This window comes from Hyperolius riggenbachi, chromosome 4 (assembly GCF_040937935.1).
Source record: "Hyperolius riggenbachi isolate aHypRig1 chromosome 4, aHypRig1.pri, whole genome shotgun sequence".
NCBI classification, from domain to species: Eukaryota; Metazoa; Chordata; class Amphibia; order Anura; family Hyperoliidae; genus Hyperolius; species Hyperolius riggenbachi.
The window spans coordinates 475,164,098-475,179,380 of NC_090649.1; the positions used below are offsets into that span (position 1 = coordinate 475,164,098).

General features: G+C 48.4%; 1 protein-coding gene across 1 annotated transcript in view; it reads left to right on the top strand.

The window, feature by feature from the left end:
* Positions 1-9,181: 9,181 nt before the first annotated feature.
* The window catches only part of PPP2R5A (protein phosphatase 2 regulatory subunit B'alpha), a 174,059-nt gene continuing 167,957 nt past the window's right edge, over positions 9,182-15,283 (top strand). Inside the window, exon 1 of the mRNA XM_068232937.1 lies at positions 9,182-9,550. Within this exon, the coding sequence (XP_068089038.1) occupies positions 9,403-9,550 (148 nt within the window). The 5' untranslated portion in view covers positions 9,182-9,402. The remainder of the gene's footprint in view (positions 9,551-15,283) is intronic.

The window sequence follows — 15,283 nt, forward strand, 5'->3', positions numbered from 1 at the left end:
CACGAAAGGTAGGGGACCAGAGTTTAGCTGCAGTTTTAGAGCACTTGTGAGGAGGGGTAGGCCAGAGTAAAAAGGTGAGTTTTGAGGGCCTTCTTGAAGATGTTGAAGGAGGGGTCTGCCCTAATGGGTGGAGGTAGGGAGTTTCATAGTGTTGGAGCAGCTCTTGAGAAGTCCTGGAGGCGTGCATGGGACTGGGCGATGCGGGGGGGGGGGGGGGGGGGGCGGTCAGACGAAGTTCATTGGAGGAGTGGAGTGTGCGGTTAGGTGTGTACCTCTGAGTAAGATCGGAAATGTAGGTTGGACAGGTTTTGTGGACGGATTTGTAGGTCAGACACAATATCTTGAATCTGATTCCGGACTGGATAGGAAGCCAGTGGAGGGATTCACAGAGGGGAGCCGCCATGGTGGAGCGATGGGAGGAGTGGATAATTCTGGCTGCCACATTCATGATGGACTGCAGTGGGGCTATTCGGGTCATAGGGAGACCAGACAGCAGGGCATTGCAGCAGTCAAGGCGGGAAATTATGAGGGCATGGATGAGGAGTTTGGTGGTGGCAGAGGTCAGGAAAGGGCGAATCTTACAGATGTTACAAAGGTGGAAGTTGCAGGACTTTGTGAGGTTTTGGATGTGGGGAGTGAAGGAGAGTGCGGAGTCCAGGGTGACTCCCAGACAGCAGGCTTGAGAGGTAGAGCGAATGGTAGTGTGGCTGACATGCACATCTGGGAGGTTCAGGGATGGCCGGGGTGATTGCAGAAGTACCGGACAAACCCGACATTGATGATCAGCAGCACCCCCAGGAGGTTACAGAAGACGAAGGAGTAGACAAGTTATACACCCTCCTGACCGCTCTCTGTGTGTTACTGGCCAGGGCTGGAGACTCTATTAAGACGAAGGAGCAGCCGAGCTATACACCCTCTTCACCTCTAAAGATGCAGGGGACACCCCTCCTTCAAAACCCTTTAACTTGGCAACGGAGCATTACACTGACACGGGACCTGGTGTAATGGAAAGCCAGGACTTTCAGCTTTTCAAAAAGGGTTAAATCTTGGTAGTGGAGCAAACAGAACTTAACCTCCCTGGCGGTAAGTCCGAGCTGAGCTCGGGCTATGCCGCGCAGGAGGATTTCTCAGGCTCTGTTTGGGCGATTCGCCCCATTCAAAGTGCTGTGCGCGCAGCCAGCACTTTGCTAGCCACGCGCACAGCTCGATCGCCGCCGCTCTGCGGCGATCGCCCGCACGCAGCGGCTGAAGAGGGCCCCCCCCCCCGCCAGAGCACTGCGCTGCCCGGACCAATGAGTTCCCGGCAGCGCTATGGGCTGGATCGAGTGCGCCTGACGTCAGGACGTCGGCTGACGTCCATGACGTCATGCCGATCGTCGCCATGGCGACAGGAGAAGCCAAACAGGGGAACGCGTTATATACACGCTCCCCTGTTTGCTATTGATGCCGGCGACGATCGCACTAGAGGGCCACATGCGCCCTCTAGTGGTGTTTCATGTAGCTACCACTCTGGTAGCTTTACATGAAACAAAATTTTTTTTTAAAAAAAAAAGGATTTTTGCCCATTTGGCAAAATAAATTAACCGCCAGGGAGGTTAAACCAGGAACTGCCAAACTATTCAGACGGTATAAGGCATCTTAATGACATGTATGTATGTTTGAAAAAATATCTGTTTTCCCTTTTGATGTTGCATGTATAAAGCTGTCTGTACCACCAGCATGCAAACTAACAGGATGTAAGCCCGACGAAGGCTGCAAGGCCGAAAGCTTGCTTATTATTCTTTTTTAGTTAGCCAATAAATGGTATCATCCTGATTTAAAACTTCTCGCTGTGACGGTATAATACGTACGGTAAGTGCCAAAAAATAAGCAATTTTAATAATTCTATTATTTTCACTACAAATCCTAATACAACTGTAAGTACAGAGAATATGTCAGGAGAGACTGCAAGTACAACTAGCCTTGGATTGAAATTGTTTACTCTGTCATATGTTCAACATATTGGGCTCTATTCCCAGACTTCCCGCATGCGGTAAAGCACATGCGGGAAGTTTGCGACCAAAATACCGTCAAGTTGGAATTCTCAAAATGTTCCGCATGTTTTTTCCGCATGCGGAAAAAGTGCGGTAAAAGTGCGGGATTCATGCGGAAAAATTTCCGCAAAATTCGGTATTTTCCGCAATAAAAAATCAATTGTTAAGAATGTTCAGGCGCATCATTTTGTCGTTATTTACCAATTGGTGGACTTTAATTTTTTTTTTTAAAACACTTTTTCATGCAACCTTTTTACCGCATGATTTTTCCCGCATGCGGAAAATATTAGTGAATGTGGAAAAAATGTGGGGTTTACCGCTGGCAGAAATATAGCGGTAAAATTTTGCGGAACTTTTGGCTCTTTGAGAATAGAGCCCATTGTATTTACTGCTGTCTAAGGCCACATACAGACATCAGACCATAGTCTTTGGAAAATGAAAGATCACAGACCAATCTTACCACCCTTCCTGTAGTATAAGAGCCATACTCTACACAGTCTTTTCTATGGAGCTGAACTCCACATCAGAAAAAAATCATTGCAAGATGCTGCACACACAGATGCTGTACAGACACAAAAGATCAGTATCTGCAAAAGATCTGTTCCTGCCAAAAATCCATTCCTGCAAATTGCAATGATAGTCTATGAGATCTGCAGATCATCATACACACATGATTTAACTGACATTCATCTGCAGATCAGATCCACCAGGATGGATTTTCAGATCTGCAGATCTGCAGATGAATGTCAGTTAAATCATGTGTGTATGATGATCTGCAGATCTCATAGACTTTCCCCAAGCTTCCATGGCAGCACTACGGGTATTGGCCCCGCCCACATACCCCATTGGACAGAATAACTATAAAGGTTTAACCAGCCCCCCGACAGGTGTCTTTTTTCTTGTCCCTCACCTCATTGGACTGGCAGGTGTTTTTCTCCTGCATAAACTTTTTATTTTTTTTTTCTCCCTTACCAGCCGCATCATGTGGCTATCGCACAGGTCCTCCCCTGTAGCAAGACTGTCATGTTCGCTCTAATAGAGTATATTGACAGTGACCCCGTTCTGCTGCGTCTTGGGGGTCCCACTTTATCCACTCTGACAGACAAGTGGCACTAAATGTGTTACATACAGAGTTGGACATTCCTTTTTTTGCTTACCAGGCTAATAGCGTGGTTTTGGGCAGGCATCCTTCCTTCCTGTGGCTTCTAAGCGTGAATGGGCGCTTAGTAAGTTTTCCTTTCGGGTTCCGTTTGTATGGCAGAATGTTACAGGTTGTAATGGCGCTGCTATGGCTGCTGGCGTGCGTTTCACTCTGGCCCCAGTATCCTCCGCCTCCCCTGGCTGACAGGAAGTTCGGCTTTTGCGGGCTGATTGGACGGCAGAAGCCGTACCCGGAAGGAGGGGTGGAGCACATGGAGGAGGCGTTGTCCGACTGTGGAGCGCACTGTATCCGGAAGTTCGGCTAGAGGCTGCTCTGATTGGGGGAGCGGCATGCTGGGAGCAGGGGCGCGGGGATGACGCGCTGGTGCCTATTTAAACCAGCGACTCAGACAGCTGAGCGCTGGTAACGCTGTTACTTGGAGGCAGTTTGCGGAGGCAGAGGAGTACAGCGAGTCAGCAACACAGGTAAGCGGACTTAAACAATAGGCTATAGTTGTTGTCTCAGCAAGGGCTTTCTTGCGAATCTGCTTGGCTTTTACGTCTTTTCTATCTTCTAGCTTGCTGCTGCTGTTCGGTAGCCACCAATATGGATGCCTACAGGCCCTACACAGACCAGCAATATCACTATAGGTAAGGGAGACTTAAGGTAAGTCTCATGGATTGGACGACAGGAGGTCTAATTATTCTTTCTGTCACTTTCAGCGAAACAAGGTCTCGCGACAAGAGAAGATCATCCAGGTCGCCAAGGAGACACACGGCGCCTTCAGATGATAGAGCAAAGAAAACAAAATCTAAGCGCAGTAAATCACACAGAGGGTCAAGATCAAGGTCAAGATCCCCGAGTCGTAGACCGCAAGACAAACTCTGCTGGGCTTGTAATAAGCCAGTAATGCCGGGCAAATTAGTCTGTGCCACTTGCTTTCAGCAATTAGGAAGTGAGCAACCCACGGAGCCAGTGGACGTCTCTGATATAATCCAGAAAGCAGTTCAGGACTCGATGCAGAATTATCTGACGTCTCTTCCATCTCACCCGGCTTCAGGTCAAACGGCTCAGGACTTACCATCTACATCAGCCGCTGTGAGCATGCAAGAAGACTATCAAGTGGGGTTTGATTTTACGTTGGTTGAACCTTTCGTAGCAGCTGTTAGAGAAGCGATTGAGTGGGAAGATTCAGATAATGAATCAAAGGAAAGTAAGAAGAAGACAAAGAAGCAGTATTACAAGCACTTAAGTAAGGCCAGACTCACCTTCCCGGTTATGGATGAGATTCAGGCAGTGATAGAGAGTGAATGGAAGAAGATGGAAAAGAGGCCTCCTTTAACTAACAAGTTTTCTAAACTATATCCCATTCCAGATAAGAATGCGAAACCTCTGGAGAATTCACCGATCGTGGATGCATCAGTGATCCGCTTAGCGAAGCACGTCACACTCCCGCTGGAAGACACAATTTCATTCAAAGATTCCCTTGAAAGGAAACTAGACTTCGATCTAAAGAAAATATACACTACATCAGGAGGCGCCTGTAAACCGGCAATAGCCCTGACTTCGGTGGCAAAAGCAATTAAAGTATGGACGGAAAATATAGAGCGAGGAATCAAAGAGAACGCAAGCAAGGAGGATTTATTGACCTGCCTGGAAGATCTAAAGATTTCAGGAGAGTTTGTGGGCGAAGCCGCTATCGATATCTTATGGGCTTCAGCAAGATCTATGCTCTTTTCGGTGACAGGGAAAAGGGCCTTATGGCTTAAGTCATGGTCTGCTGACCCAGCTTCAAGACTAACATGGTGCAAGATCCCATTTGATGGGGCCTCCTTATTCGGAGAAAAAATGGATGCGGCAATAAGTAGGGTAACTGGAGGCAAATCAGGCCTTATACCGCAGGACAGACGTCCGGCCAGACAGTTCTCATCCAATCAAACGCAATCTGCAAGATATAGAAATGCTAGGTCCTACAAACCCGGAAAAAATTTCAAAAGACCTTGGCAGCAACAGCAACAGGCCACGACTTCCAGAGTACCTAAACAAAGAGGCAATACTTCCTTTCAGCCCAATAAGAAGTCCTTTTGACAGTTACATTGTCCAACAGTGCCCGGTGGGCGCAAGGCTAAAAGAGTACTCTCACATTTGGAGACAGAACATCAAATCGCCTTGGGTCACAAGAACGGTGACAACCGGTCACTTTTGGACTTTTGCAGATCCTCCTCCTTCGAACCACTTCATAAGAACCAGAGTCCCATCATGTCCACAGAAGAAGCATATACTAGAGACCTATGTGCAGGAATTGCTAACAAAGCAGGCAATAGTTCCAGTTCCTGCACGAGAGAAGAAAAGAGGTTTCTATTCGACTCTCTTCTTTGTTCAGAAGAAGTCAGGAGACTGGAGACCAGTTTTAGATCTAAAGCACCTGAACTCATTCATTCATCTCGACAGATTCAAGATGGAGTCTCTCAGCACAATCATCTCCATAGTGGGAAGGGAAGATTACTTACTCTCTATCGATCTGGAGGACGCATATTTACACGTCCCCATTCAAGCATCCTTCCAAAGATTCCTCCGCTTTTGTATTCAGGATCGACACTTCCAGTTTGTATGTCTGCCATTCGGCATATGCACGGCCCCAAGGACATTTTCGAAAATACTATTAGCAGTAATAGCAATTCTGAGGCTTCAGGGGTTGCGAGTCCATCATTATCTGGACGATATCCTATTGTTGGGAAGAAAAGAAGAGGAAATACTCATGCACAGAGACATACTATTAAGCACATTAACCAGATTCGGTTGGTTGATAAACTACCGAAAGAGTCAGTTGGGCCCGACCAAAGATATAATATATCTAGGAGCCAGATTTCTGACAAGTCAAAACGCAGTATGCCTGCCGAAGGAGAAGATTCCAGTAATAAAGGAAAGAGTGCTGAGGATTCTTCTCGCCACGCAGATTCAGGCAAAGCACTGTCTTCAGGTTCTGGGGACAATGTCCGCAGTAATACCCATGGTGCCGTGGTCACAATGGAAAATGAGATGCCTTCAACAAGGATTTTTGAGGCAGTGGGATGGTCAGAATCTCCAGCAGATCATCCTTGTGACCAACAGAATGAAGCTGGACTTGAAATGGTGGCTCACAGACTACAATCTCCAACAACGTATTCAACTGATTCCAGAGGATCCAGTGGTCATCGCCACAGATGCGAGTACGACAGGCTGGGGAGCGACCTGTGGAACTCTCTCAGCCCAGGGTCAATGGACACGGATTATGAGGAACTGGTCGGCAAACAGACTGGAGCTGAGGGCGGCCTTCTGCGCCCTGAAACATTTCTCTCAGCAGATAGAGGGCAGACGAGTACTGCTACGCATGGACAATGTCACGGCGGTGGCATACGTAAGAAATCAAGGAGGGACTCGCAGCCAGACACTTTTGCAGGAAACGGCGCAGATCTTCAACTTTGCGATGTTTCATCTGATCTCTCTATCAGCAGTCCACATTCCGGGAGTGTCGAATATTGTTCCGGATTTTCTAAGCCGAGTTCAAGTGTCGAACAACGAGTGGACGTTGGACGACAGAGTGTTCAAATTGATTTGCAATCACTGGGAGACACCAGAAGTCGACTTGATGGCGACGGCTTGCAACAGAAAATGCCACAGATATTACAGCAGATACAGAGAACAGCAAGCAGAGCAAGTGGATGCATTAACGGCCCCTTGGTCGTTTCGAGTGGCATATGTATTCCCTCCAGTACCGCTAATCCTCAAGCTACTGTTGAGACTCAGGAGAGAGCCAGTAACACTGCTTGCAGTGATTCCGTTTTGGCCAAGCAGGCCTTGGTTCCCTATTCTTCAACTGATGACGACGGATCCACCTTTGAGTATTCCCTGCACCAAGGATCTTCTCTCTCAGGGACCAGTATTACATCCCGACCCGTCGAGACTGCAATTGATGGCTTGGAGGTTGAGAGGAGGAAATTAAAGGAAGTAGGTTGTTCCGACCCAGTAATAGAAACACTTATGAAAGCTAGAAAGAACTCAACGAATAGCACTTACCAGAGAATATGGAAGTTATTTATACAGCATGCGGCACAAAGGAACTTCAATCCGGTACAGCCGCCGGTTCACGAAGTCTTATCTTTCTTACAATCAGGCCTGGAAAAGGGTCTTAGTTTCCACTCTCTAAAGGTTCAAGTTTCGGCAATCTCGGCATTGTCGAGCTATAGGTGGGCGTTACACCCCCTGATAAAACAATTTATTACTGGGGTAATGAAGATCCGGCCGCCGATAAAGCCAATTTTTGCAAAGTGGGAGTTACCAATAGTCCTGGAATATCTCACCAAACGACCGTTTGAACCGATTGAAGAGTGCTCTCTACCTAACTTAACTTTGAAAACTCTATTCTTAGTAGCGATATCTTCAGCCCGAAGGGTTTCGGAGCTTCAGGCAATGAGCCATACAGAACCCTATTTAGTCTTCCTGCCAGATAGAGTTCAAGTTCGGCCAGTGCAAGGGTTTCTGCCGAAGGTCTCTACCTCCTATCATCTTAACCAGGAGTGGTCATTGCCTAACCTCTCACAGGAGGAATCTGAGGGTCTCCGTGCATTGGATGTGTCTAGAATCCTCAAAGCCTATGTTCAAGCTACTAAAGATATACGCAAGTCAGACAGACTATTTGTAATCTTCTCAGGTTACAGGAAAGGACAACCTGTGTCTACAAGGACAATTTCTACTTGGCTGGTGCGAGTTATTCAGGACGCTTATAAATCAGTGGGACTCACACCACCAAAAGAGATTAGCGCCCACTCCACCCGGGGCGTAGCTGCCTCGTGGGCGGCACATGCCAGGGTGGCACCAGACAAAATATGCCAAGCGGCGAACTGGACTAACATTAACACGTTTATTTCTCATTATAGAGTAGATACTAACAGTAGTACTTCTTTAGAATTTGGAAAGGCAGTTTTGATTTCTGGATCTGCTTCATTTTTGTGTTAAAATAAAGAGTTTGATTATTCTTTTTGCACCTGCATCAGTCTCCCGCCCGTCTATTCTAATGCTAGTTAGTTCCCGTAGTGCTGCCATGGAAGCTTGGGGAAAGCGGAAAATTGTATACTTACCTGCCGGTAATTTTCTTTCCCCGAGCATACATGGCAGCACCGGGTACCCACCCATTCGGTGAGGTGCTAGTTACAAGACACCTGTCGGGGGGCTGGTTAAACCTTTATAGTTATTCTGTCCAATGGGGTATGTGGGCGGGGCCAATACCCGTAGTGCTGCCATGTATGCTCGGGGAAAGGAAAATTACCGGCAGGTAAGTATACAATTTTCCGCTATCATTGCAATTTGTAGGAATGGATTTTTGGCAGGAACAGATCTTTTGCAGATACTGATCTTTTGTGTCTGTACAGCATCTGTGTGTGCAGCATCTTGCAAAGATTTCTGTCTGATGTGGAGTTCAGCTCCATAGAAAAGACTGTGTAGAGTATGGCTCTTATACTACAGGAAGGGTGGTAAGATTGGTCTGTGATCTTTCATTTTCCAAAGACTATGGTCTGATGTCTGTATGTGGCCTAAGTTGCACTGATTTCTTGACTTCCTGGAATTCTCACAGAGGCCCAGGAGTCCAGGACAGCTGAAAGAACAATCAGCCTGCCAGTTCTAACCCTGCAACTATGCAAAAGAACAAAACATTTGTAGTTTGACAGAGAGCTCCAGCTGCAGTTCCTCCCTGCTCATAGGGCAGATTGGGTCACGTGGCACGTTACGCACTATTGGCTCCTCCGCTGAGCGGAACTGCGAGCGGAGCGCTGCAATTGGTATACGCAACTTCAAGCGCCGCGCGTTTCCATAGCAACACAGTCACGCCCATCATTCCTGCACACGTTTTTTTCTCTTACACACGTCACGCCACTGGCTCCGCCTTTTCATGCCGCGCTGCTGCCCTCTGCCGCCGACGAGCTGCCATTGCCAATGCCTTTCCAGCTGCGGAGCGCTCGTGGGAGCTGGAATCCTCCCCGCTGATCCCTGCGCTGTGATTGGCTGGCCGGCTTGTCAGTCAGCGTCGGAGAGAAGCGGCGGCACCGGCAGCAGCAGCCGCCACCACACGTCGGTTTCCCGGCTTTGCACAGCGAGCGGCCCCCGGAGGGGACGGAAGGAAGGAAGATGGCGGGGCGGAGCGCAGCGGAGAGAAGCTAGGAGGGCCCGGGGAGCAGACAGCCCTCTCCCGCCATGTCGGCCATCTCCGCCGCCGAGAAAGTGGACGGCTTCACGAGGAAGTCTGTGCGGAAGGCGCAGAGGCAGAAGCGCTCGCAGGGCTCGTCTCAGTTCCGCGGACAGGGGGCGCTGGTGGAGCTCTCCCCCCTGCCACCCCTCAAAGGTAACCCCGGGGCACTCCGGAGCCGGGCACCACCTGTGGGGGCATCTAAGGGGGCATTCCCTGGCAGTCACCCTCTGGAGGGGTATCTGAGGGGACATTCCCTGGCAGTCACCCTATGAGGGGTATCTGAGTTGGCAGTTACCCTCTGGAGGGGTATCTGAGGGGACATTCCCTGGCAGTCACCCTATGAGGGGTATCTGAGTTGGCAGTTACCCTCTGGAGGGGGCATTCCCTGGCAGTTACCCTCTGGAGGGGGCATTCCCTGGCACTTACCCTCTGGAGGGGGCATTCCCTGGCAGTTACCCTCTGGAGGGGTATCTGAGGGGGTGTTTGCGGGCAGGTACCATCTGAGGGGGCATTCCCTGGCAGTCACTCTCCGAGGGGGCATTCCCTGGCAGTCACCCTATGAGGGGTATCTGAGGGGCAGTCACCCTCTGAGGGGGCATTCCCTGACAGGTACCACCTGTGGGGGCATTTCCTGGCAGTTACCCTTTGGAGGGATATCTGAGGGGGTGTTTACTGGCAGTCACCCTCTGGAGGGGTATCTGAGGGGGCATTTCCTGGCAGTTACCCTCTGGAGAGATATCTGAGTGGATGTTTACTGGCAGTTACCCTCTGGGGGGCATTCCCTAGCAGGCACCCTCTGGAAAGGTATCTGAGGGGAACTTCCCTGGTAGTCACCCTCTGGAGGGTTATCTGAAGCTGCATTCCCCTCTGAGGGTGCATTCCCTAGCAGGCACCCTCTGGAGGGGTATCTGAGGGGGCATTCCCTACCAGGCACCCTCTGAAGGGGTATCTGAGGGGGCATTCCCTAGCAGGCACTCTCTGGAGGGGTATCTGAGGGGGCATTCCCTAGCAGGCACTCTCTGGAGGGGTATCTGAGGGGGCATTCGCTAGCAGGCACCCTCTGGAAGGGTATCTGAGGGGACATTCCTTGGCACTCACTCTGGAGGGTTATCTGAAGCAGCATTCCCCTCTGAGGCATTTCCTGGTAGGCACCACCCTTGGGTGCATCTAAATCTGAATGGGCATTTCCTGGCAGTCACCCTCTGGAGGGGTATCGGAGGGGGCATGGGCTGCTGATCCCTGCTTGTAGGGTCACAGAGCAGGCATTCCCTGGCACACACACTCCTAGGAGTTCTGGTTCACCATGAGTTTGCTGGGCAATCTGAAACTCTTCATTCCTTGGCTATTACCCTCAGGAGTCTGTTGGACAGTCACACAAGACAAGACAAATAACATTTATATTGCGCTTTTCTCCTTGCAGACTCAAAGCGCACACCTGGGGAGGGGGTTAGTGACGGGCTCTGACTTCCACTCAGAACTTGCAAGGTTAACTTAGGGGGGTGCGACTGTCACTTCCCACCCAGAGGAGTACTTAGGAGGCTCTGACTGACAGATAACAGGGGTATAGGCATAGGAGCAGAATGCCATTTACCACCTGGAGGGGGAAATGGGGGTGGAGGTACTGTACAGGAGCTGAGTTACAGTCACCACCTTTGAGAGGTATCGGAGGGAGCAAAGGCTGCCAATCGCCACCGAGGGGGATGACTGCTGAGGAACTGACTTCCAGTCACCCCTTGTGGAGTATTATCTGGAGAAAGTGACTGCCTGTCACCCACTGCACAAGTAACTGCCATTCACCATCTAGAGATGTAAATGTATACAAAGTTATAGCCAATCGCCACTAAGGGGACGGACTGCCTGTCACCACAATGATTACCAGTTGCCACCTGGAGGGTAACTGAGGAAGGCTGATTACCTATGACAGCCTGGATGGTAACTGATGGGGACTGACTGCATGGTTGCCCCCTGGAGCGTTATATGAGGGACACGTGTACCGGTATTTTGTGGGGAGCTGTTGGCGAGATGCTGGAATTGTTAAAACTATCGTTCATTAATTCATGATACAATCCCAGGGACAATCAATCATTTCGATCATCGTTGTGATCAATTGGAAACAAGCAGTCCTGCCCACCAAAGGCTGAAAACCCACTAACCAATCAGATCATATTGATGGGAATCGAACCAAAAAAGCACGTTGATTACATCAGGGCTGTGGAGTTGGAGTGTAGGAGTCGGTGGTTTCACAAACTGAGGAGTCGGATAATTTTTGTACCCACTCTATAGCCATGCAGGGGCTGCGGAGTCGGGAGTTGAAGCCATTTTGGGTTTCTGGAGATGGAGTCGGAGGTTTCATAAACGTGGAAATTGAAGTCGGATGATTTTTGTATCGACTCCACACCCCTGGATTCCATTAATCTGATCAAATTGGTTAGTGGGTTTTTGGCTGTTAGTGGGCACGGCCACTCCTTGTCAATCGATTATACCGATGATCTGAAGCGATCGATCTTTCCTGGGATTGTGTCGTTAATGCGCACCTTTAGACAGAGTCCCCTGGTCTGTGCAAAGTGGCCATTCACTGTCCATGATCCTCTGTGAAATGAGTGCTTTACTTATAGGTCAGGACTAGGGATCAGAAGCCAGTCATTGTGAAGTCTTCAGCCACATCTGAGGCACCCTCACTGGCCAGCTGGTGTATCTATACAGTACTCTCAGCTGTTCTGTAGTGCCTGGAAATGACAGGCCAGCCGTGTAGGATAATAATGACCTGGGAAGTGATTGGTATTCCAGCAGGACGGTGATTTGGTCTGAGGGTAGTGTCACATTCTGCTGGGAATTGTCTTGTGAGATGACAGGCCTCCACTTGCGCAGGAACACAGGCCACGCAGTGCAAACGGGCATAAATGAGCTTATTCTAGTCAGGTGACCTGCATTCAGTATCAGATGAGAACCATCCCTGTGTGTGTGTGTCTGCTAAACAAGGTCATTGCTCGATACATCTGTGACAGGATATCTCCTAGGCCTGGGCTCCTTTAAAATGACCCCCTGCCTGATACACACCATGCAATTTCTTGTCTGATTGCAGGTCGAATCTATTATTTCTAACATGTCCGATCTGATTTCTGAGCGATTTTTGTATAGACGTGATTAGAAAAGCGATGAGAAAAATGATCGGGCATCAGATCGGACCTGTTCGAAATGATCGATTCGACCGGAAGTCAGACGAGAAATTGCGTGGTGTGTACCAGGCCTTAGGCTTTCTCTAATTGGCTTGTAAATCTTTGGCCGGACCGGCTCCTGGTTTTCATATTATGTTTTCACCCCTAAATTGCATCGATTCACTAGGAATTTGTGCAATTTTCTGGAGATCCTGTCATTGTTCTCCCCAGAATTTTTTTTCCAGCCGGGTGGCATGAAAAAGCGGCCGGGTGGGGTGCAACGGGAGAATGCAGGGCCAGCGCTTCTCTATGCAACTCTGCTAACCGCATAGGAGGAGGTGAGCCGCCGGGTGGTCACCCAAATTAGCCGGATGGAGCACCCAAGAGCAGAGAGAACACTGTAAATTGTTTCATTTATAAAAGTCTTAACATGTCCAAATGTTGCCAGTTTTTTTCTTTTTTGTGTGTGTGTGGCATGTGTTGTATTTATAATTTTACAACAGGGATTGCACAACATTACAGATCGAGCACAATGTCTACTGAGGATTGATCGAGATGATGGATCTTACTGGTTTGAAGCTCTGTCAACTGCAGGGCTGGAGCAATGGTAGATGTATGGCACATAGCATGGCATTTCATGGCACTGCATATAGCAGTGTAATGCTGCCGGTCCATCAAATTTTTTTTTTCTCTCTCGATAGATTTAGGCATCTTTCACAGTGTGACGTTAAAGTCGCACGTTATAAAATATTTTAACACAGAGTAACGCACAGCAGTGCAAAGTCTGTGCGACATTCACAGTGCACACGTTGCGTTAGTGTGTAACGTGTAGCGTTATTAGAAGGTGCTGCATGCTGTGCGTTAGGCCTGAAAGATAAATCGAATTTAAATCGAAATCGCGATCACCAAGATCACAATTTCAGAATCGTCAAAGCGGCGAATATCGCGATCACGTCATTTCCACAAGAGGAAGTTTGAAGAAGCACCCTCAAACTTTCCCAAAGTCCCAGTGCCTGCAGGGTTGGACATACCTTCCATCCTCTATCGCCCTCTGCCGCTTCTTGTGCTTGGCAAAACTTCGGGTTCCTGTATGTCACATGATATACAGGAAGTATGCCGTGCATTAGAGCCTACAGGAGGCAAAGTGGATAGACTGGCATCGCTGGACTCGTGCTTGAAGCTATGTCCAGAACTGATGCAACTTGAGGGACAGAGGAGGCACAGAGAGAGAAAGCGTGGGCACAGAGAGAGACACAGGAAACACAGAGGGGGCACAAAGAGAGACACAGAGTGGGCACAGAGAGAAACAGAGTGGGCATAGAGACACAAAGGAGGCATGAAGAGGCAAAGGGGGCACAATGAGAGACGGGGACAGAGGGGGGACAGGCACAAAGGGGGGGGGAACAAAGCTTGATTTGATGGAAATCGTGAATCAAATCGAAATCGTAATTTTGGACGGAAATCATTCAATTTTTTCCTAAAATCGTTCAGGCCTACTGTGCGTTTAGCAATGAATATGCTGGGTTACTTGTGTTGCACATGCTCATTAATATTTTATTTATTTATTTTTTTTTTTTTAAAGTTCTGCATGCGCCGTTTTTGTTCCATAGTAATTACATTTTCTAACGTGCAACTTTAACGTCACACTGTGAAAGTGTATATGCTTAGCGTTACAGCTGCGTTGTGCGACCTTAACGTCGCATCAAATGCAACGTCCTACTGTGAAAGTAGCCTTAAAGGACAACTGAAGTGAGAGAGATATGGAGTCTGCCATATTTATTCCCTTTTAAACAATACCAGTTACCTGGCAGCCCTGCTGGTCTATTTGGCTGCAGTAGTGTCTGAATAATGCAGCTAATATTGTCTGATCTGATGATAATTTCAGAACCGCCTGATATGCTGCATGCTTGTTCAGGGGCTATGGCTTAACATATTAGAGACGGGGCATCAGCAGGACTGCCAGGCAACTGGTCTTGCTTACAGGACAACTGTAGTGAGAGGTATATAGACTGGAGGCTGCCATATTTATTTCCTTTTAAGCAATACCAGTTACCTGGCTGTCCTGCTGATCCTCTGCCTTTAATACTTAGTCTCAGACCTTGAACAAGCATATGCAGATCAGGTGTTTCTGACATTATTGTCTGATCTGACAAGATTAGCTGCATGCTTGTTTCTGGTGTTATTCAGAAACTACTGCAGCTAAATAGACCAGTAGGGCTGCCAGGCAACTGTTATGTTTTAAAATGAAATAAATATGGCAGCCTCCATATCCCTCTTGTTACAGTTGAAGGTGACCACTAATGATACTATTTGCTGAACGATTGCTTACAAAACACCACTTCTGCACTCCCTTCACTGGCTACCTATAGAATGGAGGGTCCTATTCAAGATCGGCCTACTGACATTTAAATCCCTGAATAATCTGGGCCCTGGATACATGAAAGATATGTTGCAGCTGCGTAGCACATTCTCAGATCCACAGGTTCTAATAATCTAGTCATACCCAGAGTCCACTTGGAAACTTTTGGTCCTAGAGCCTTCTGTCATGCTGCCCCTATGTTTTGGAACTCCTTACCTCAACAGATCAGGACAGCTCCATCCCTGGACGTGTTTAAATCCAGACTGAAAACCCACCTGTTCAGTTTGGCATTTGCAGAAATATAACTTTTGTTGTGTGAATACTTCATCCTACTAATTACTGAATCTGAGAGAGCCTAAGCGCTTTGAGTCC